At 44.1% G+C, this 24,022-nt stretch overlaps 1 protein-coding gene across 2 annotated transcripts in view; it reads left to right on the top strand.

Moving 5' to 3' along the window:
* Positions 1–24,022, top strand: part of LOC138752606 (dual specificity calcium/calmodulin-dependent 3',5'-cyclic nucleotide phosphodiesterase 1A-like) — a 242,789-nt gene that overhangs the window by 167,944 nt on the left and 50,823 nt on the right. For both annotated transcript variants that reach the window (XM_069915385.1, XM_069915384.1), the window contains exons 10-12: positions 10,074–10,175; positions 18,851–18,971; positions 20,716–20,797. In XM_069915385.1, the coding sequence (XP_069771486.1) occupies positions 10,074–10,175; positions 18,851–18,971; positions 20,716–20,797 (305 nt within the window). The remainder of the gene's footprint in view (positions 1–10,073; positions 10,176–18,850; positions 18,972–20,715; positions 20,798–24,022) is intronic.

Below are 24,022 nucleotides of genomic sequence, written 5' to 3' on the forward strand. Positions count from 1 at the left end.
TTAATAGAATGAAGACATAATGGTGCTGGCTGACTTCATAACCCTCTGTAGTCGTGTTTTTGTCCTGTGTATTGCCACCTCCATACCAGGCAGTGATGTAACTGGTCCAAATAAATGCTCTCAACAGTATACCTGTAGAAATTTGCAAGAATCTTGGTGACATGCCAAATTGATAAGGATCTGAGCACATTGTGGGAATGAGAATCTATATGCAATGTCTCGAAGAACCAAAACAAATTATATTTCTGTAATGAGCTAGACTTTGCACAATGATAAAGAGGTAATAAAAGTCGTCAGAAGAATTTGCTTCAGCAACATCATGGAATAGCGTAGCAGTTATGGCAACACTTGTAGCACCAGCAACGATGGTTCAAATCTGGCATAGTCTGTAAGGAGTATGTATGTTCTCTCTGTGTCTGTGATGGTTTCCCCGGGTGCTCCTGTTTCCTCTTACTCTTCAAAACGTTATGGGGGTTGTAGGTTAATGGGTCTATTGGGTGGCAGGGTGGCATGGTCTTGTGGGCCACAAGGGCTGTTACCATGCTGTATCTCTTAAATATATCAGCTGGATTACCAGAGTTCCCTGGCTTAGTTTCTCTTTCAAGAACCTCATGCTGCAGGTATTCTAAATCCTCTGTAGTAAATTAGATCTCATGAGTGTTGTAAGGGTTCGTGTGGATCCCATGTTAAGAACCAGACCAAAGTCGAGGTACAAAGCACACGTTTATTTTGGGGATGCAAACATGGCAACAGGGTGGAAATGCTAAATAGATCTATACATACATACACAATACGTAAAGGGTAAATATACACTTTGGATAATGAGGGAGAGACTGGGGGAATTACTTAAATACATAAAATCAACAGTCAGAATCAATAGTGCCCCCACCCCTTGACCGGTACAGACACAGCTCTAGCTTCCTAACCTCGGGACTCACCCCAACCCAGTGCAAAAGGTGATATGTACGTGCCATGAGGAGTCCAAAAAAAGCAGAACAAAGGGGCACATGGCCCCTTATAGTTCTTCAGGCAATACTGGGGAGGCAATCACTCAGGGCAGTCTGGGCCCTGTTGGCTGGTGTGGCCAATGGCTCGAAGCCAGGTGCAGGAGCTCAGCAGGGGTCAACCAAGGTAATTCACCTGGGCCAATTGGGTGAAGGTCAGGAATGAGTCCAGGCAGGCTGTCTGGACTGCAGCACCTGGTGATTTAGGTGGGCCAATCGCAAGGGTCACCTTGATGGCTTGACCTCGATTGACATGCAATGTGTCCTCCGAATAGGAGCGCGGCAGCACCACCCTGTGGTGGCCACGGCCTCTCCATTACAATGAGGAAGTCCTATGGACCAGAGATGAAGCCAGTCTAATAACAATATCATCAGTCACAGTTTGGTCTTGAAGAATAAGAAAGAGTAATGCAGAATAAAAATGTGTGAGGGCCTCCAGTCTGAAGGCTCTGCCCTATACGAGTCTGTTCATGCTAATTATGTGTAACCATATGGAAAATGTGGAGAGGGTAAAGACGTGGGACTAATACAAGATAACATTACTGTGTTGTTGGTGTAGATGCAATGGGCTGAAGAGCCAAGTCTATGATTTCACACAACCCTGACGACAACCAATTGTCCAGGCCATTTGAAGAAACAGTGAGAAGTTAGGCTGTTTTCTCACATTCATTACACCTTTCCAAAAAATTTGTTTCAGCCACATGTGTGAAATCACTGAAATTATACTAAAACTTGGAGATGGTTTTGAATTTAGAGGGGGGGGGGAGGAAGAAATGAGAAGGGCAAAGATGCAAAACGTGTTTGTATAAAAAGAGAATGCAGGGAATAAGGAGTGGGGCCAATCTGGGATCATCAAATTCAATTTGATTGTTATCCGGTTGCACAAGTACAACCTGCCAAAACAGCATTCCCCTGCCCTCGATACACACATACAGACACAACACACATACAGACAAATGATGCATCATGCAGTACATATATATATAAAAAAATAAATAAAATTTCTTAATAAATAGTAGTGTCCGAGGGTTTATATGAGCAGTTCATTTAGTCGTTCAGCAGTCTCACTGCCTGTGGGGAAAAGTTGTTTCTCATCCTGGTGGTTCTGGCTCTGATACTCCTGCATCTCTTTCCCACTGGGTGTAGTTAGAAGTGAGTTGTGTGGTAGGGGTCCTCAACGATTTTGCGGGGCCTCTTCAATCAACAATCCTGGTGGATCGTGTCGATGGGGCGTATGTTGGGGGGGGGGGGTGTAGGGGAGGGATACCCCAGTGATCTGTACATGGGTATATGCTAAAATATTTGTATCGACACACACCAAGGAAAGTGATGATACCTAGGACACCGTGAAGAAGGGTGTTCATATTGAAGGGTGTAAACATTTTGTGCACAGCCAGTCTTTTTAATTAATTTGTTAGCCCCTATGGAAGTAAGAGTAGAGATTTTTGAAGGATTGGCCACAATCTTCCTTGGGTGTGCATGTTATTAGAGGAGTGGAGAATGACATATGGTATATGCTTGTTCAAAAAGGGGAGGTGTAGGGATATTCTGAAAAAGAACCAGACAATTTAACCTCATTGGTAGAGAACCTTTTAGAAATTGGGAATAAAATGAACCATAAAAATGGTCCACAGTCCAATCTCACTGGTTGCAGGCAATTCTTGTACTGTGCACAGAAGTTAACATTAATAAAGTTCACCAGGCTTTGGTGCTTAACAGGTAAATGGTTACCACTCAGAAGGGTCCTTGTTGGTTTTCAGAGAGAGAGGTTTTCTTGTTTCAGGACATCCACCACAGAGTTCCTTTCTGTTTCACCTATTCCAAGGGAAACACTGAACAGCCAGTCCTCTCCTTTGACCAGGCCATCTTCCAAAGCTTGCCAACTTGTCCCTCTGGAACTAATGTCTCTCTCTCTCTCTCTCTCTCGCTCTCTCTCTCTCTCTGTGTGAGAGTAGAACCTGTTTTTTTTTCTCCTCTATGCCTGCAAAGATCAGTAAATTCTCTTTTTCAGACAAAGCTTCTACTGCCTGTTGTTACATTTGTTGCCCTTTTGCAATTAACAGTCCATCATAAGTCTGAGCACGCTTGCAAAAGCTCCTGTAAAATGACTGTGTTTTAAAGTGTTTGTGTGTGACCTGCTCCAACAAACCTTTCCCAATTTATCTCCCAAACACCTCTATATACTCTGTCACAGATGTAAGTAATGTTTTCAATGTGGGCTCCAGGGTAATATTTTCAAGGGTGAGGAAAATACAAAATAAAAGTATGGTAAATAGTAAAGAGGGTAGTTCATGAGGTCATAAAGGGCAAACAGTGAGTTGCTGAAAGAACTGAGTGGGTTCAGCAGCTTCCATGGATAGATATTGTCAGTCAGTGTTTCGAATTGGAACCTGTTTCCGATGTAAATTTGGCAGAGATGCAGCAGAAGAAATTAAATCAAGAAAGTATGTATGAAGTTGTACATTTTGGTAGAAAGGTGAACAGTAAACAAACTAAATAGTGCTGCTTTAAAGAGAGTACAGCAACATTAATATCTATTTGCATCAATAATTCAAGATAGAATATGCTGAGAAAGCGATTGATAAAAATGGTATCAAGTCCACAGGGCTTTGGTTGAACGTGAGCACTCCACATCCCTAAGAAGGTTTGGTACAGTAAAATCCCTGGTATCCGGCACCAATGACGATTGCGGATGACAGAGATGTGATTTTTCAGGTTGCCTGAGACACACTCTTACATTGCTTAATTTCTTTCTTTGGCTTGGCTTCGCGGACAAAGATTTATGGAGGGGTAATGTCCACGTCAGCTGCAGGCTCGTTTGTGGCTGACAAGTCCGATGCGGGACAGGCAGGCACGGTTGCAAGGGAAAATTGGTTGGTTGGGGTTGGGTGTTGGGTTTTTCCTCCTTTGTCTTTTGTCAGTGAGGTGGGCTCTGCGGTCTTCTTCAAAGGAGGTTGCTGCCCGCCGAACTGTGAGGCGCCAAGATGCACGGTTTGAGGTGATATCAGCCCACTGGCGGTGGACAATGTGGCAGGCACCAAGAGATTTCTTTAGGCAGTCCTTGTACCTCTTCTTTGGTGCACCTCTGTCTTGGTGGCCAGTGGAGAGCTTAATCTTCTTTGGCTTGGCTTCGCGGACGAAGATTTATGGAGGGGGTAAAGCTTAATACACCAGCATTAAAAACAAAAGTTTAAATGACAAAATGCAGAGCAAAATGTAAATTAATTTGAATAAAAATCAGTATTGTAATCCTTAATTATGTAAAGATCACTTTAATCAGGTAATTCCTGTAATTTAAATTTGAACCCCAGTCGCTGGTACTGTAACAGCATTGCGATAACCATCCCACCTTGATTAATCTCCTCTTCCTCAAATTTACAGATAAAGCCTTCCTAATATTCTTAACACTAAAGATAAAGTCTCTTACTAGGCAGGGAGATACTTTGGGAGCGACATTGGCTGAATCTTCATCCTGGGCGACGCCATTTTATTCAAACACAACCTTATTAAAATTTTGTTCAAACAGCTGCTCTGAGCAGGACACGACCGGTGCTCCATTGGCTGAATGTTTGCTCTCATCTTCATCAAGGGTTTTTGTGCTGCTTCAGAGAAGGATGGTGGTGGAGGCTGAAACATTAGAGGCATTTCAGAGATTCTTAAACAGGCACATAATGCGTTACGGGATAGGGAGGATTTTACTACTTTTTTTTTACAGGAATATATGAGTGCATACAACATCGAGGGCCGAAGGGCGGCTTGTACTGTGTTGCAGTGTTCTATGTTCTAGAACATTTACCATCCTTTTACAATTTTACTGATTTATTTTTATAAAATTTAAATATTTATTTATTTCCTTTTTTTTTGCCGGTTGCTTGCATTCTGGATACCTAGGATTTTACCATAGTTTTTTTAATTGTCATAATATCCATTCTTCACACTTGTGAGATCCCCAGTATTGGTCTCCTGATTTAATTAGGCCTCTTGTGTTAGCCAACTGTCTGATGTAATGATTTTCAATGATTTTTTCATGGTCATTTACCCTCCTTCAATCTTGGAAATGGTAGCCTTTAGTTTAGCCTGCCTGTTATAGAGCAAGCATCGTATCTTTGTACATGCTGCTACTTCTAAAGCCCTTTTCACGCTGCCTAACCTATAAATTGGCTGTTCAATGAACCGGTTAAAGAAGCTGTTTTTGCCATTCACACTGGACCACTGTTAAAATGGTTTTCTGCGTCCTTTCACACTCACCACCAGGCATCCCCAGGGAGAGGGGCACCTAGCCTTCACCAGTGGCGTTTGAGTGATGCATTGAGCAATAGTGGACCTGCCCTCCTTGCATCCCATGTGGCAGAGAAACCACTCTATGAGTGCTCCATGCATACAGCCCTTTCTCTGCTGCATGGAATTCAGGGAGGCTCTATCTGTCTCTCTCACACTCTCTCATCCCTGCTGCAACCTTCCAATGGTCTTTATAAATTGTGTGCATATGTGTTTTATTGCCGCTGCCACTTTCCCACTGTCCTTAATAAATTTGTAAATTTACATTCTGATAGGTCGGCACAACAACAGGGGCTGAAGGGCTCATATTGTACTGTACATAATGCTTCATTATGTAATAATTAGGAATTATTAATTTTATTTAAATACAAGATCATAATTTAGTAAAGTGAATACAATGTTTATACCTTTTTAATCAACATTTATACCTTTTTAATCTTTTGTTTCCTTCACGTTCCTACACTCAGTCGAAAAAATGTCATCAACATGTCACTACTTTATCCCTGTAGACCACAAGAGTTTTGAACAGGCTGAACTTAGAACTCACAACCTGTCTTCAAAATGGGGTTTAAAAAAAACCAGTTCTCTCTCTCTCTCTCTCTCTCTCTCTCTCTCTCTCTCAGTAATAAATAGTATGCAAAGTAAGGATCCTTAAATGAGACCCTGATTGAGTCTGTTGTTGAGGAGTCTGATGGTGGAGGGGTAGCAGCTGTTCTTGAACTTGGTGGTTAGAGTCGTGTGGCACCAATACAGCTTTCTGATGGTAGCAGCGAGAACAGAGCATAATCTGGGTGGTGTGGATCTTTGACGATTGCTGCAGCTCTCTGATGGGAGCGTTCCTAATGCTGGGGACAGTTCTGGCTGTGATATACTGGGGTGCATCCTGCTCAGAGGTATTGGTGCCCTCATGGCAGGCCGTTTTGCAGCTGGTCAACACAGTTTCCACTACACATCTGTTGAAGTTTCCCGAGGTCTCTGATGACATCCAGAACCTCTGCAACCCTCTGAGGAAGTAGAGGCGCTTATGTGCTTTCTTCATGATGACAATAGTATGATGGGTCCAGGAAAGTTGTCCACCCCTGACCTAGGCTGTGCCCTTTTCACACTACTGCCATCAGGAAGGTGGTACAGCAGCCTGAAGACGAACACTCAGCTCAAGAATTGGCAACCTCTGCAACCGGAAAATGAGCCACGGGCACTACCTCACTTTCTCTTCCATGAAATTCTTAATTTTTTTTAATGTAATTTATTTTGTAATGCTGCCGCAGTACATCGGATTCGGTGAAAAATTCATGACAATAAATCTGTTTCTTAATTTTTTTTGCATTATCCAAGATGACTGTGTTTCTGCAGTCTTTGTGATTCACAACCTGCTCGTCATGACGCCTTGCAGAGAATTGTTTCTTCTCAGGAAACTGAAACCCTTCCTGGACCATGTCTTTAGACGTTCGTTATTTGGAAAAACAACCAACTGAAAAACCTCACAAAGATGAGCGTATACAGAGCCGTTGTCATACCCACACTCCTGTTCGGGTCCGAATCATGGGTCCTCTACCGGCATCACCTACGGCTCCTAGAACGCTTCCACCAGCGTTGTCTCCGCTCCATCCTCAACATTCATTGGAGCGCTTTCATCCCTAACGTCGAAGTACTCGAGATGGCAGAGGTCGACAGCATCGAGTCCACGCTGCTGAAGATCCAGCTGCGCTGGGTGGGTCACGTCTCCAGAATGGAGGACCATCGCCTTCCCAAGATCGTGTTATATGGCGAGCTCTCCACTGGCCACCGTGACAGGTGCACCAAAGTAAAGGTACAAGGACTGCCTAAAGAAATCTCTTGGTGCCTGCCACATTGACCACTGCCAGTGGGCTGATATCGCCTCAAACCGTGCATCTTGGCGCCTCACAGTTCGGCAGGCATCAACCTCCTTTGAAGAAGACCGCAGAGCCCACCTCACTGACAAAAGACAAAGGAGGAAAAACCCAACACCCAACCCCAACCAACCAATTTTCCCCTGCAACCGCTGCAACCGTGTCTGCCTGTCCCGCATCGGACTTGTCAGCCAAAAACGAGCCTGCAGCTGACGTGGACATTTACCCCCTCCATAAATCTTCGTCCGCGAAGCCAAGCCAAAGAAAGGATTTTATCATATTCCCAATTGTTACTGTAAATGAAGCCAGAGGCCTCCCCGGCCCTTCAGTGCCCCCTGACCCCACAGTAACTCTTCACCATTTCTTTTACTCAATTTTCCCCTTCCCCAATCATGCACCTATAAGAGGGTAACTCAAAGGTCAAACGGAAAGGGAACATATTGAGTTAATGGCAGGGAGGGATCTGGGGGTTTGCGTCCCTAGCTCGTTGAAAGTGAACCCTCCTTTTTTTTCTTTAATCTCTTTAGTGGATTATATTTGTTTATTTGTTATTATACAAATAGGAACCATTAAATTTTGTTAATATATCATTCATTTTAATTAAGAAATGGAATGTAAAAAGTTCTACAGAATTGTATAAACATTGATGTTAATTCCTCGGAAAGGGTTCAACAAACTTAAGTAAATGACACTGTAAACCATGTTGAAATTTTTTTTTAATTTAAGAGAGAGGGAAAAAGAGGAGATCTAGATTATCAACTCTAAACTCCTACCCACTAATAAAGAAAGTATATGACATGATTAGTTTCACTGGGCAGGTCATTGAAGTATAAAAGTAAGTAATCCAAGTTCAAGGTTGCTTTAATTGTATCATAATAATACATGGAAATGTAATATACATGAGCATTTGCCCGGAGTCCTTCACAATAATTTACTTTTTTATAATTTAGACATACAGCAAGGTAACAGGCCCTTCTGGCCCATGAGCCTGTGGTGCCAAACGCCTCAATTGACCTACAATCCCCGTATGTTTTGAAGGATGGGAGGAACCCAGAGCACCCTGAGGAAACGCACACGGAAGCTGAGCCAGGGAGAAGGTAGAAACTCCTTACAGACAGGGCCAGATTCTAACCTGTAATAGGGTTGTGCTAACTGTGCCGGAGAAAGCAAAAGAGAGTCCCTTCAGAGACATTGAGGGTCTGTGGATTCGCCTCCAGCTCCCCCCTCAGCCTCTGCATACGCACAGACTCCTGCTCAAACTTATGAACCAATCAGGAAGCCTTCAACTCCTGAGGACCTTCGGGGGCCATTCTTGCCCTCAGCACCCTCTCAAATTCTGGTTCTGATGCCTGGTTCCCATGAGCTAGTCTCCAGGAGCCGGCAGCCTTTGTGAATCCTTTGACCGCAGGTCATCAACTGCCCACAGCCTGTGTGGGTACTTCAGCCACTGAGCCCCTTGCTGGACTACTGATATGGTCAGCTTCCCTATGGACTTATCCCTATCAACATGGGGGGGGGGGTATGCTCCCTGTTTCTGGTGTCCTGTACTGGTCTGCTGCTCCCCCAAAGTCTTAAAACCTATCATGGTACACTGCCCAGCACCTATCATAGTACTCTGCCATCTTGGGCCCAGAACCCATGCTCGCAGGATTAAAAAAAACACTGACAGCTCATTTAGCTAGCTTCGTTTAAAACTATCAAATCAGAAGGACCCTGCGAGTGATGCTGTGACTCCCAACCCCTCTCTCCCAGGTCTACACCAGTGGCTGTGCTGCCGTTACAGCTGCTCTTGCAACACCACCATTTGTTTCATCAAGCATCATGCAGCTGTATAAAATTTTTGTTAAGCCACACTTAGAATATTGTGTGAAAATCTAGTTGCCCAGTTACCGTAAGGACGTGTAGGCTTTGGAAAGGGCACAGAAGAAGTTTATCAAGGTGAAAGGAAAGAAGTGTTGGGGAGGTTGATGGATTTGAATTGTTTTCACTACAGAGGCCAAAGTGTGAACTGCGCAAAGTTTATAAGATCTGGAGACACAATGATAGGGTAAATAGTCAGAGTCTTTTACCCAGGTAAATAAATGTTGTGTACTTTAGGGCATGCATTTTAATGTTGGGGGAGTTGAAAGAGGATGTGTCAGGCAATGGGCTACCAGGAATAGGGGTGGTAACAGACAGTAACGCTTAAAAGGCTTCTGATAGATACAGGAATAGAGGTGTACATGTGGAGGATCAATTGGGTATCATGTTCAGCGAAGGCCGAAGGGCCCATTTCCATGCTGACCCATTCTGTGCTCTATTCAATTCACCTATCAACAACCACATTTTTTGGGATGTGGAAAGAACCAAGGGGTTTAAAAAAAAACTGGGTGTCAGGGGTGACATGCAATCATCTCACAGACCGTGCCCAATGACCAAAACGAGATCTCCAAGAGGTGGCAGTGCTCAGTGTTGTAGCACTGTGCTGTCTTGAGTTTGCTACCACGGGGGATATTCTCCCTTTAGCTTTTTTCCAATCTCCTTCAAACATGATCTCCTGTGTTTAACCTCCCTGGGGTTGTGCAGTATTGATCTAAGTTAAAACCTTGAGATGTTCTAACAAAATACTTTTAAACGTAGTGTCAGATGCACTTGTTGACTAAAGGCTTTTAAGACAAAGCCAATTTCGAGTGTCTCTGTGTAATTGGTTTAGTAAGAAGCAACAGCTTTTTTTAAAATGTATATTTAAGTTCATCTACTACTTTATAATTAGTTCAAATTATGGGTTTTGCTTGAGACAAAGGCAATTCTTTGAATAAAGGAATGGATGACCTTTTGGAGTGAATGTTGCCTGTGGTGGGATTTAAAATGTCAAGACAATTAGCCGATAGTGTTGGATTTTTGAGAAGCTGCTCGTGATCATTTTTCATATTCTCTAAAGGGAATTTCGGACCCTGGTAATTGAAATGGTCTTAGCAACTGATATGTCTTGCCACTTTCAACAAATCAAAGCTATGAGGAGCTCCTTGCTGCAGCCAGAAGGGTGAGTCATCATTTGGCAGAAGTCACCATTTTTGATCAGTTCTGTCATTTTTGTTGAGTTGCATTAACTCCAATATAATATCTTTTATCCAGCTAAAATTAAATGAATTTGCTTTGTCATGTGTAGTTAATTGTCTGCTCAGGGACAGAGAAAACCTGAAAGAAGTAAAATACAAAAGTCTGCAGGCACTGCGGTTGAAGTAAAAACACCTTAATGCTGGAGAAACTCAGCAGGTCAAACAGTGTCTTTTATATAGCAAAGGTAAAAATACATCACCAATATTTCGGGCCTAAACCCTTCATCAAGGTATGGAAAAAGGTCGACAGAAGAGTGGGGAGGAGGTGTGGTTGCAAAGACTGGAGGTGGAGAAGGGAGGGAGAGGACAGCAGTGATCAAGGGGAGGATGGATGGCTGGGTGAAGGGATGGAGGAGAACTAGAAAGGGAGAGGGCAGGGGCAAGAGGAGAGCAGGTTAACAGAAACCAGAAAAGTGGATGCTAATGCCATCTGGCTGGAGAGTGCCCAGTGGAAAATCAAGTGTTGTTCCTTCAACAGTTTGATTTCTCAACTCCCTGGTTATAAATACATGTACATTTCAGCTACTCTAAGGTGCGCTGTTCCTGATTGGTTAATGGTGCCTCAAGGCACACTTGCACCATTTAGCAACTAAGCAAGACATTGAGAGTGAGTGGTGGAGAAGTGTTCACCATTTGGTTTTATGATGCAAAGGATGAGAATGTTTATCCATTGACATTAATTAAACATTGCTTACAGTTTAATTCCTCCCCTCCTGAAGTTCACTCTTTCTTTTTTAATTTAGAGATTCAGCACAGTAACGGGCCCTTTTGGCCCATGATCCCATGCTCCCCCAATACACCAATGAACCTACAAATCCTGTATGCTTTTTTTATTTTGGAGGGTGGGAGGAAACTCCAGGGGAAATTTATTTCTCTGGATAGTATCTATCAGCAAAGATTTCATAAATGTGAAAGAATTGTGATGCCAGGCATAAACAGAATGGCATGTGGGATCTGACATGGACAAACTTCATGTGCTTGTTGGCAAGTACTATGTGCTTTGCCCATGTGAAGAGGCTGCCTTACATCTAGTATTGTTAGTAGGTGTGCTTCAAACCCCCCCCCCCCACCGGCAACCTTGGCACCTTTCCCCTGTGGCCGCAGGAGGAGCCGCACTTGTGCTCACACCTCTTCCCTCACCACGGCCCAGGGCCCTAAACTGGCCTTTCGAGTGAAGCAAGACTTCACTGTGTATCCGCAGGACTGATTTTCTACATCTGATGCTCCCTTTGTGGCCTTTTCTACCGGGCGCAGATAGAGAGAATGTTTCGCTGAGCACCTCCGCTCCATCCGCACCAGTGATAGGGACCTTCCAGTAGCCAACCATTTCAGTTCTGTGCCACACTCCCACACTCACATGTCTGTCCAAGGCCTTGTGCACTATCCCACCAAGACCACCCGCAAATTCGAGGAACAACCTCTAATTTTCCGTCTGGGCTCTCTCCAGCCAGATGGCATTAATATCGATTTTTCTGGTTTCTGCTGACCTGCTCTCCTCTTCCTCCTTCCCCTTTCCGGTTCTCCCCCTCCATTCCTTCTCCCTCCACCAAGCCATCCCTCCTCTGCTTGCTCGCTGCTGTCCCCTCCCTTACTTCTCCACCTATCACCTCCTGGCTTTGCGACCACCCCTCACCCCCTACTCTTTTGTTCAAACGCCTGCCAATATTTTCTCAAAACATCAGTTATGAATTTTTACCTTTGTTTTATAAAGGACACTGCTTGACCTGCTCCAGCTTTGTGTTTTTAATTCAACCACGATGTCTGTAGATATTCGTATTTTACTTTTAATTTGTTACGTTGAGTTAAGAAGAATTTTACAAGCCCAAACTCCTACTTCTGAATCCCTTTCCCGCCCATTCCCACATTCTTTGTTTCAATTGAAGCCCAACATTTTCAAATAAACTCGGTGTTGAAGCATGTTTCTTCAGTGGTCCTTCTGGGCTTGAGGATGATTTGTTCCCTCTCTCAGCAGAGGAGCAAGATGTGAATTGAAAAACAACAACGCTTGAAGAGCCTGTCTGAAGTCCTAAAACTTGGCAGAGGGATACTAAAATGTTACGAGCCCAAAGGACCCCAAAACCCAGCAGCAGTAGATATTCACTACGACAAATAGTTACTTGAACAAAAGTTGTTTTTAATTATCTTTAAACATGAAACAGAATCAAACTTTAACTTATCACTATTGACTTAACTAACCCAATTTAACCCTCTTCTAATTCTAAGCGCACGCATATGTCATGTGTGTGTGTAAATTTAAGAAAACTTCTTTGGTTCGCAGTTCAAGCTCTTTTCTCAATTTTTCAAGTTCACTGGTTGCAGGCAATTCTTATATTATGCACAGAATTTAACTTGTATAAAGTTCACCAGGCTTTGCTGCTCAAAAGGTTTACCACTCAGGAAGGTTCTTGTAGGTTGGTAGAGAGAGATGTGTGGTTCCAGGATTTCCACAACTGAGGTACCATTAGTCACCTCAATGTCTTGCTGATGAAACTTGTCCCATCAGGGTTCTCCAGATGATAACCTCTTTCCTTCAGGCTAACACAGAGTTCCTTTCTGTTCCACTTATTCCAAGAGAAACATCAGACAGATAGCACTTCCAGCCATCCGCCACTCTGGAGCTTCTGTTTCAGTTCCGTCGAGCTTCACAGCTTTCTGTGTCACACACAGTCAAAGACTCCCTTCTGTCTCTCTCTCTCTTTCTCTCTCTCTCTGAGACCCTGACTGCCAGGAAACATGTCCTTCTGTCTCTCACTTGCAAAACCGCTGACCTTCTCCAGCAAACAATAGGAGTTCTTTTTTGTTTAATCTGTTGTTTTTAGGTAAACAAGAACCTCTCTGTGACATTTCTGTGAAGAGGTATTAGGAGACAGCCTGTCTCTTGCTGTGGCTTTAAAGACAATTGTCCATTTATTCACTTCAATTAACAGCCACTTGTAAAATCTCTATAGGCATTCTGCACAGTTTCTGTGAAGTCCTGCGAATATGACATCTCCAGTATTTCAAATAAGATCTGTTTTAAAGTGTGTGTATGTAACCTACTCTACTTTTCCCAATTTATCTACCAAAAACATTCCCAAATATTCCATCACATTACTCATAAATTTATATCCTCATTTCCCCAGTCACTGAAGAAGAGTGCATGACAGGAGAGCAAGGGAAACTGATCCTATGTGAACTGCATAGGAAGGGCATTACCGTGGTCCTCCTTGACTGTCCCTTCCAAGTGGCCAGAGAGCGGTTCCCACAGTTCTGTGTGATTCCATCTTCCAGAGGCATAGAGGACATAATTTTTCACCACATGACATTCTCAAGAACAATCAGGGATAAGCACCAAACACAACAAAAGAGACGCTGGAGGGGATCAACAGGTCAGGCACCATCAATGGAGAGAGATGGACAGCTGACATTCCAGGACGACACAAGAAACATTATAACCCATTGGACTGCTGTTTGATGTAAAATGCACTTTCATTTCCTGCATTCTTTTCATTGTCCTTTGTAAGGATCAACAATTTGGAAGTGCCATTGTCCTGGATAATGTTTTCAACATCTATAATATTACTAAAATAATTCAATTTTAGAGTCGCAAGCATGTTTATTTTGCAAACTTCATGCCAGTCAATGACGATGTTGCCTTTGGGAAGCCATTTTTGCATTTGTTATTTTGGTGTGAGGCTAGGGCTCAAGGAGCGGATTAAACAAGGAGAACAAGAACGGATGGATGTTGATGGTCATTCAAAGCCAGAGATGGAACAAGGAGAACAAGAACGGATGGATGTCGATGGTCATTCAAAGCCAGAGATGGAACAAGGAGAACAAGAATGGATGGATGTCGATGGCCAGTCAGAGCCAGAGACCAGGAAGGCAGTGGAGGAAAAGCAGGAGCTGAACTCTGCCACGGATAGGAATGTGGCTAAAGCTGCAGTAAAGGATTAGAAAGAGGGGTTGGGGGTAGGACCAACTGATACTTAAGCACAATGGTTCCCTCTTGACCCTTCCATTGTCTAACTGGCAAGACAATAAGTGCTGAATATGAAATAATAGATTAAAAAGTTGGTTTTCATCCAGGCCAGACCCATAACTATATTAAATATAACCTGTATATATGTTTTTTAATTTATTGTTGGGGGGGGACATTTTGTGGGGCCCTAGTTCAGCTAGCACTGGAAAAAAACATTTTGGTGCCCTTAGCATGTGATTATTTTGCTTAACGGTTAATCCGGGCCTGGGCGGGATGAAACATGAAAGTCTGCAGATGCTGTGATTGTAATAAAAATACAGAAATGCTGGAGGAACTCAGCAGGTCTTGCAGCATCCATCGGAAGTAAAGATGGGCTCTATTGCTAACGTTCCGACCTGACCTCTTCTTCAAGATATGGGGTAAGGATCTGGGAGCACTGTTACCTGAGCGCTAGCGAATGGGATTGGGTAATATGGTGAGTTGTGTGTCAAGTGTTGGGGATGTGGTTGGCTGTAAAGACAGTGGCAGGGATTTAGGCCACGGGGGTGCAGCCTGAACTGGGTATCAGAGATGTGGCTAAGATTCAAGATTCCTTTGTTGTCATGTAATAATACAGAACATGTAATATTACACAAAAATGCCTTCTGCTTGGCATAAGGCAGACACAGTCGCCATTAATGTGGCCAGGTGCCACTTGGAGTACGAGAGAAAGAGAAGCAAAAGAGAGTCCCTTCAGAGTAATTGAATATCCATGGATTCGCCTCCAATGCTCCCGCAGCCTCTGCAGACCCCTGTTTCGATTCATCTGCAACCTGAACTCCAGATCCAAGCCTGGATGTTTTCAGTGCCTGAGGCCCTTTGGGAGCTCTTCTAGCCTTCAGCACCACCTCCAACCACCTTTTTCGATGCCTGGTTCCCAAGAGCCAGTCTCCTGCAGCTCCTGCAGATCCCCCGACTGCAAGTTGCCTGTAGCCTGTGTTGTGGTCCCTCAGCCGCTGAGGCCCTCTCTGGTTCATCGCTGTGGTCACCATCCTTCGCACAGGCAGAGATAATACTTGGGATTCTGGTGGGCAAAACTGGGGGATGGTTAGGCATGCATATAGAACCAGGGACTGAGACCAGGTCATGGTGTATGCCTGGACTCAGAAGCTAGCAACCATAGCAGAGCAAGAAGCACGTGAGAAGTCAGGAGGGAGACAAGGAGCAAGGGCTTCCAAGCTTGAGCCCACACATGTATAAATGCATGAACAAGTGTACATGTATCAGACTTCCCCCAATGACATGCTCTGTCAGTAGATCTTGGTATCTGGTATCCTTTGGCCCACCAGAGCAAGACCTAGTGTGGCAGCTGCTTTATAGCTGCCTCACATTAAAAAAAAACTGCACACCAGCAATCTCTATTCAAGATCAGGATGTGGAATGCCAGGAGTCTCCAAGGCAATCCCAACAGCAACAGACTTGAAGAGAGCTCTGCCAACATCGCTCAGGAACTCAGAATCTTTGATGTTGATATCGCAGCGCAGAATGAGACATAGGAGACTGAAGGAAATGGAACAAGAGGAGAGGTGCGGCTTCTAGATGTACATATGGTGAGATGAATGCCTTCTGGGAGGGAGCTCCACCATCTAGAATGAACTATTCTGGCATCTGAACTAGTTTCCTTGTGGGATTAACATAACTGACACATTTGCTTCTCGAAGAGGAAGCAACACATTTGGTCATCAGTGGATGTGCCCCAACTCTTAAATCATGGAATGAAGCCAAGGAAGACTTTCACCCTCACTTTTTGGAAAATAAATCCTGACCTGCATCCCTAAGGGCAATGAACTGACCTTCCTGGACGACTTCAATCCCCAGGGTGAGAGATTGGCAACTCTGACAAGGTGTGATCAACTTTGAATGGAAGACTAACCATGGTGGGGTCTTTCTCTTGACAACATTCTTGGGTGCATAGCCTGGTCACAGCAAGCACCCTTCACCAGGGGGGAAGCACAAAATGTTATGGCAATACTGCTGTAAGCATTGACACCTGCTAATTATTTAAAAATTTAATTGATGGAGCATTAAGATGTTTATATCATCTGCACCAAGGCACTGACCAAGGTGGACTGGTCATCACCAAATCTACTCTATTATCTCCATGAACCTGGTCCATTGAAGACCTGCAGTGAGAAGATAATTGTCGAAGCTGTCAAACAGTCCACAAAGGGTGACTGCTCACAAACAGCCTGTCAACTCCCAGCCCACAGGGGCCACAATGTGCTCACTGCTTAAGGGCAATCCTGCAAGCTATATTTGTAAGGGAGATTAGTCACCCAATCCCCTGTTCCAAAGGCCTCAAAACCCTTTGTTTCTTAACAACAGACCCAACCAATTCCACCTCCACCACCGCCCTCCCCCGGCTGGCAGAACTTGTTCTCAACCTCAACGACTTCTACTTTGAATCATCCCACTTTCCCCAGGTCAAAGGGGTAGCCATGGGTTCCTGCACAGGCTATGCTGGTCTTTTTGTTGACTATGCAGAGCAATCCATGCCGCAAGCCTACACAGGCACTCCGCTACATTAGTGATGCCTCCTGGACCCATAATGAGCTCCACCTGGCTGACATGCATCTGCCCATGGTCTCGTGCACTACCCAGCTGACACCATCCACACAGTGGAACAACACCTCATCTTCTGTTTGGACACCCTCTAACATCGACCTCCCCAATTATGTTTGGTACCCCCACTCCCCCCCACCTCTCTTTCCTCATACTTTTTGTCTTCTTTCTCCAACTCCTCTCCCCTTGTCTCTAATTTTTGATCCCTCTATCTCTTTTCCTCTAGCTCTGCATTCACAGACCCTCCCCCCAATCAATTCTCACCTTTTCTCTCTTGTCCTCCTATCCATGCCCTACGTGTAGCGTCTTGCCTGCTGGCCTGTGCTTTCTCCCCCTACTCCTTCTTCCCTCCTCCCCTTACCTTTATTCAGGTGCCTGCCTGTCTGCATTTTGCTCTAACCTGACAAAGGGTTGAGGCCCAAAATTTTGGTAATATATCTTGACCTCCTGTCTATATTGTGGAACCTGCCAGTTTCTCCAGAAATGTGTATTTACTCAAATCGCAGTGTCTTCAGATTTTCTGTTTCACTCCATTGAACAGTGTCACACTGCATGAGCCCTTTGGCCCATGATATTGTGACAACCTGTGAAAGAGTAGGTTTAATGAATATGCTTAACAATGGGGTTAATTAATTAGGAGAGAAAATACAGCAGTTGCCTTGTAACATGGTGGGAATGTAATTGCCTTCTAACATGACCTTCATTGTGCTGTAGTGAGATAATGACTAACACCACAACTACTGTCATAATGTAAATACACCAAGGGTAAGGACACCCTGACATTTCCCAAGGGAATGTGTTTGTGTAAAACAAGTATCGCCAGCAGTGTGAAACTCATGTGAAACTTGAAGGGTCTCACTCAGACCTCTGCCCAAAGGTGTTCAAAAATGCTTTGAGTGGGGCTTTGTTCCCCTCGCTAGCATTATCAAGGTTGAATAAAGAAACTGCTGTACGTTTAATTGGTTCTGCTGTTTGTTTTATTACAGCACAGGCTGACTTTCACAAACATGTATAAACTACATCAATCTAACCCATAACCCTCAATTTTTCTTACATCCATGGGCTTATCTAAGAGTTTTTCATATGCTTCTATTGTGCCAGCCTCTACTACCACCCCGACAATGCATTCCAGGCATCCACCACTCTGCGTAAACATAAACTATCTCTAACATCTTGCCTAAACTTTCAACTACTAACCTTAAACAGACTACTCTTGTTTTGGCCATTGCCCTACTGGGAAAAGGATGCTGGCTGTCTACCCTATCCATACTTCTCATCATCTATGAACCTCTAGTAAGTCGCTTTGCATCCTCCGTCGCTCCAATGAGAAAATCCTGAGCTCGCTCAACCTTTCTGCATAAGACGTTCTCCAAAATGTCATCTCTGCATCCTCTCCAAAGCTTCCACATCCTTCCCGCAATGAGTGGATTAATTGATCTCTTCTGTTACAAGGCCCCATAGAGGTATTTTAAGATTCAATGTATTTAAGATTCAATTATTGTCATTGTAATGCAAGTGTCATATTACACAAAATTGCTTTTTTTCTACTGTAAGGCAGACAGATTTGCCAATTGCAGAAATTGCCTGAAGCGCCTCTTACAGTCCGAGAAAGAGAAACAAAAGAGAGATTCCACTGTAGTTACTGAGTGTCCTTGGATTCGTCCCAGCTCTTCCACAGGCACACAGCCCATTCCAAACCGTCAGCAACCTGAGCTCCAGATCCAAACTCTTCAGCACCTTTGGCACCCTCTTGCATCCTGACTCTGATACCTGGTTTCCCTTCAGTCAGTTTCAAGCCAGTCTGCAGCCTGGTGGAGTCCCTTGACCGCAGTCTCCTCACAGATCGGGGTATTGACCTGTCTGTCGATTTTTCACTGTCTGAATACCTGATTTGTTTTCTCATCATCATTCCGAAGATCATTATAAGCCTATCACATGATCTGCATCATCTGTATTCTTTTGACCTTTAGTTGGGGTACATTGACATGATCATTTCTGGGGCTTGTGACTTCTACCTTTCATTATGTTGACTTGCAGGATTGACAAACCAAAGGCCCTGTCACTTTTACTCCACACCGCTGATATCAGCCATCCTGCTAAAACATGGAGCATGCATTATCGCTGGACAATGGCACTGTTGGAGGAATTCTTCAGACAGGTACTAATTCAGAAGCGAGTGCACCTAAACTGAGGAACTATTTCTTTTTGATTCTTGCATCCCTTTGAGTGATTTTATTAGTTGTAACAAAACCCTAAAAACTATAACTTATTCTTACAATTATGCATAGTTCTAGTGAGTTATTGTCTCTGAATCCAAGCTGCTCTAGATGGAATATATTTGTAGATCCTGTGTGACTAAAGGCCTTGAAATTCTTTTGTACCTGGAAAGGTCATAGCGAATCATTGAGTCTGGAAAGAGATAGCATACAAACAGGCTTTACACTGATCTTATATTTATCCCATTTATTTTCCCTCTTGCTTCCCTCCAGGATTCATCTCTCACATACACACCATGGACAATTTACAGTGGCCAGTTAACATAGCAACCTGCATGTCTTGGGGATGTGGGAGGAAGCAGGGGACCTAGAGGAAATTCATGCAGTCAGAAGGGGAATATGCAGATAGAACCTGAGGCCAGGATTGGATCCAGGTCGCTGGTGCTGTGGGGAAGCAGTTCCAGTACCCACATCACGGTGCTACCTTAGCCTCAGCTGGGTGGCTCGGCTAGCGAAGCAGTTAGCGCAACGCTATAACCAAGGTTTGATTCCAGCAGTCTATAAGGAGTTTGTACATTCTCTCCGTGTCTGCATGGGTTAGGGCAGTTTCCTCTCACCCTTAAACCTATGGGGGTCGTAAATTAATTGGAGGTAATGGCTCGTGGGCCAGAAGGGCTTGTTACCGTGCTATACATCTAATTTAAATCAGTGCTGCAGAGTGGGTTCAAGGAATGTTTTCTTGATTGCTCTGCAAAATTACATAGCACACAAGTTAGCATGGACCACAGTGAAAGGATTCTCTGCACCAAGGAGAGCAGACACCTGGTTTCTGACTGGTGGAAGGGTTGATTGTGGAGGAGGACCATGGGATGAGGAGCATAGCCAGGGCATCAGTCAGGAACTCGAGGTTTGAGGTGCCTTGGGGATGGTCACGATCAGGGAGAGTTTTTGGCAGTCAGAGCAAGACATATATTTTGGGACGGGTGATTGAATTTGATGGCTTGGGTTGAGGGGAGAAATGCAAATTTGAAATTAAATTATTTTTTTTAAATATTATTTGCAGCACAGTTGAAGCTGATTCCGGCCATTTAAAGCCTTGCTGCCCAATTACACCCAAATTGCCCGACAAGTCCTTAAGTTTTAGAGTGTGGGAGGAAACCGCAGCACCCGGGGAAAACCCACCCAGACACAGGGAGATCGTAAAAGCTCCTTACAGACTCGGCTGCTCAGGCCAAGGGTTGTGCTCATGATTGAGTTGGGGGTGGGTTGTTACTGCATTGAGCTTGCATTTGAGGAAGAGTGGTAGCATGGGGTTCCTGAGAGCCTGGCTCAGGTTGGTTCCCAGACTGGACTCAATTTCTTGAACACCAAAGCAAGCCTGGCCTGTACCTGCATTTGTAACCTGTGCTGAAGCCGGCAATGCAAACGTGAGAGGAAAATTACAAATGCAGCATTGTTGACTGGCACTGCGTAGGTCTGAGTATCCCACTTGGGGTGCAGCGATCATGACGAGGAGATGTGAATATGATTTTTCTAGAACTCAAACTTTTTCCAAGAATTGAATAATTTGATATTAATACACATGATAGAATTTCTGGAGTACGAGAGATTTCCAGAGATTGTTTATGCATTGAGAAGACAGGCCACAAGTCTTTGATTGTACTACTTAATTTTGTTCAATTCCAGGGTGACAAAGAGGCTGAACTGGGTCTTCCTTTCTCTCCACTCTGTGATCGTAATTCAACCATGGTCGCTCAGTCCCAAATAGGTAAGCCTCTCACACAGAACTATCTTTATTAAAGATTAGCCATCCAACAAATTATGGACAGTCTTCCTCAACCAACAGACTACCTAAATAAAGTAAGTATTTGGCTCCTTTGGGGATTGGTAGATGCCAGATAAGTGTACTTTTTGGTTGCTTGAGACTTGCTCGTATCATGCCTAACTAGAATATTTGCATTAGGAATAAACAGTTTAAAAGGCAAAAGACAAAAATACCTCACTGTACTTACACTGAACAAACTCTATTTACATGAATATATAAACCTTAAAGCATTATACAGTACAACTCTGATATCCGAAATCGGATTCTCTGAAATATTCAATTTATCCAAAATTTTTTTGGAGCCGAACTGACTCACAGGTTGAAAAAAAATTAATTCGACATGAAATTAGAATGCCGATTGTCCTAGTTTCAGATAACTCCCTCCCCTCTCTCTTTCCATTTCATCTTCAGCTTCTTCTATTGACTTTCCTCTCCAGCTCTCCCTCTCAAACTGTGGTCAGAAGAATCCCTTGACCCAGTGTCATCAAGGAGAGTGGACTCCCAGGCAGGAACGGGACCTCAGGCTAAGTGGCATTCCCTTCCCTCCCTCTCTCCTCAGCACACCGGAGCTCCAAGCGCGAACTCTGAATCTGCCACTCGGCCTACTTCCATACACGCCCACCAGACTTGCCAGTGTACGTGTGCAGTAGGGGAGGATTCAGAATCAGGACTTGGGTGTGGGGAGCTCCAGTAACTGGGGAGACAGGAGCCCGCTGACACAACAGTGAGTGTTCCACCAGCCCATGAATCCTCTTGGCACCAGAGGTTGGGAGGTCTCAGTGATCGGTGGCGGTGTTGCAGCCAGCATTTTATTTGGGTGAGAATTAAACATCATTTTAATGCTTAAAAAGCCTTCCCTTGTTTTTTGTTGTTTAAATATTGATGCAAGTAATTTGTTGTTGCTACTGGGCTGTTTTTTAAATGACTAATTATCAAAAAAAAACATTTATCCGTCATAGTCCCGGTCCCGACCATTTTGGATATTTGGAGTTGTGCTGTACTTTATTTTCAGTCATATTCTTTGAAAACATTTAAATGTCACCGACCTCAAACTCACCTGGTCCATCTCCGATAACACTCTCCCCTTCCTGGATCTCTCTGTCCCCATCTCGGGAGACGAGTTTTCCACTGACATGCTACAAATCCTCCAACTCTCACAACTACCTGGACTATTCATCCCCTGCAAGGATTCCACTCTCTTCTCTCATTTCTCCATCTCCCCCGCATCTGCTCCCAAGATCAGGTCTTCCAGTCCAGAGCTTCTGAAATGTCTACCTTCTTCCACAAATATGGCTTTCCTTCCACCACCATCAACTCAGCCCTCACCCACATCTCCATTTCCTGCTCATTTGCCCTGGCCTCCTCTGCCCTCAGACACAACCAACATAGAATCCCCTTCAGCCTCACCTACCACCCCACCAGCCTCTGCATCCAACACATTAGCCGTTGGAACTTCCGGCACTTACTACAGGATCCCATCACCAGACATATTTTTCCCGCTCCTTCTCTCTTGACCTTCCACAGGGACTGCTCCCTCTGCGATTCTCTCAGTCACTCATCCCTCCCCACCCATCGCATCTGGCACCTTCCCCTGTGCCCACAGAAGGTGCAACACTTGTGCCCACACCACCTTCCTCACCATAGTCTGGGGCCTCAAACAGATCTTCCATGTTAAGCAACACTTCACGCTGTTCATCCAGATAACTTATTTACTGCATCTGTTGCACCCTTTGTGGCATTCTCTACATCGGAGAGCCTGGTCGCAGATTGGGAGATTGCTTTGCCCAGCATCTCCTCTCTGACCGCCACCACAGCGACTTCACAGTGGCCAACCACTTCAATTCTGGGTCACCCTCTCGCGTTCACATGTATGTCAATTGCCTTATGTACTGTCCCACCCTGATCAACTGCAGATTGGAGGAGCAACACCTTATTTTCCATCTGGGCACTCTCCAGCCAGATGGCATGGACATTCACTTCACTGCTTTCCATTAAACCTGCTTGCCTTTTCTTCCCCCATGCTCCATTTCCTGCCTTTCCAGTTCTTTCACCTGCACAACCCTGCCTTTCCACCCCCTCCCCCTTAGTGTTGTTGTCTCCTCCCTCCCTTCTCTACCTATCATTTCTTGACCTTCCACTCTCCTTTCCCCTCCCACTCTTTTATTCTGACACTCACCAGCATTTTCTCAGACTTTGATGAAGGGCTCGAGCCCAAAATGCCAGTTATGTATCTCTGCCTTTGCTACATAAAGGACACCGTTTGACCTGCTGAGTCTCTTCAGCATTGTGTGTTTTTACATCAACCACGGTGTTCACAAAATTCTATGTTTTACTTTTAAATGTCACTGAATCTGTAAGTTCCTCCCCCTCCAAGGAGTCGCATGAATGGCGAACAATAACATTCTGGATAATTAAGGCCCCCCTCCCCCCCCCACCAAGTTTACAGATAAAGTCTCTGACTGGGGTGACTGTTACACAGCAGAGATAAGGAGAAACTTTAAGAGAAGCACCTAACCGGTGAGCGGCATCGACCAGCTCTTCATCCTCGGAGATTCCATTTTATTCAAACACAACTTTATTCAAACAGCTGTGATGAGCAAAGCACAACTAAGGTATTCCTAAGGCCAAATATTTGCTCCAATCTTCACCAACGTTTACTTTTACAGTTTTAAACTTTTGTTAAATTGTTTATTTATTCTTCTTTATTTTAATAGTTTACAATTATTTTCCTCAATTTGTTTGCCGATTGCCTGAATTCTGGAGACCAAGGATTTTACGTATTTCATAATTATCTCCAGTCTTACGGGAAAATACAGAAAAACTAGAGTTCTTAATTTGTATATTAATGATTTTTAGCCAACGTGAAGACTTTAGTGGATAGAAATACTTCAACATTCATTGAGCTTCAGTTTGTGACTTTGATGTGTATATTCTTTGTGCTGGTGAATACAATCAGATCAGTACCTGTTGTGGAGTGCATTTGATCATGCAAAAATGAGAAGCAAGAAATGTTGATCCATAGCAATGATGCTTTTCTACTCTCCACAATAATGATCAGTTCAGCACAGAAAATCTGTATTAATCTAACAAATACTTTAATTGGTACCGTTAACAAACATGGCAAGCATACAAGTCATATAAAACTAAGTATCTGTTCGCACATCCACT

Source organism: Narcine bancroftii, chromosome 2 (genome assembly GCF_036971445.1).
Source record: "Narcine bancroftii isolate sNarBan1 chromosome 2, sNarBan1.hap1, whole genome shotgun sequence".
NCBI classification, from domain to species: domain Eukaryota; kingdom Metazoa; phylum Chordata; class Chondrichthyes; order Torpediniformes; family Narcinidae; genus Narcine; species Narcine bancroftii.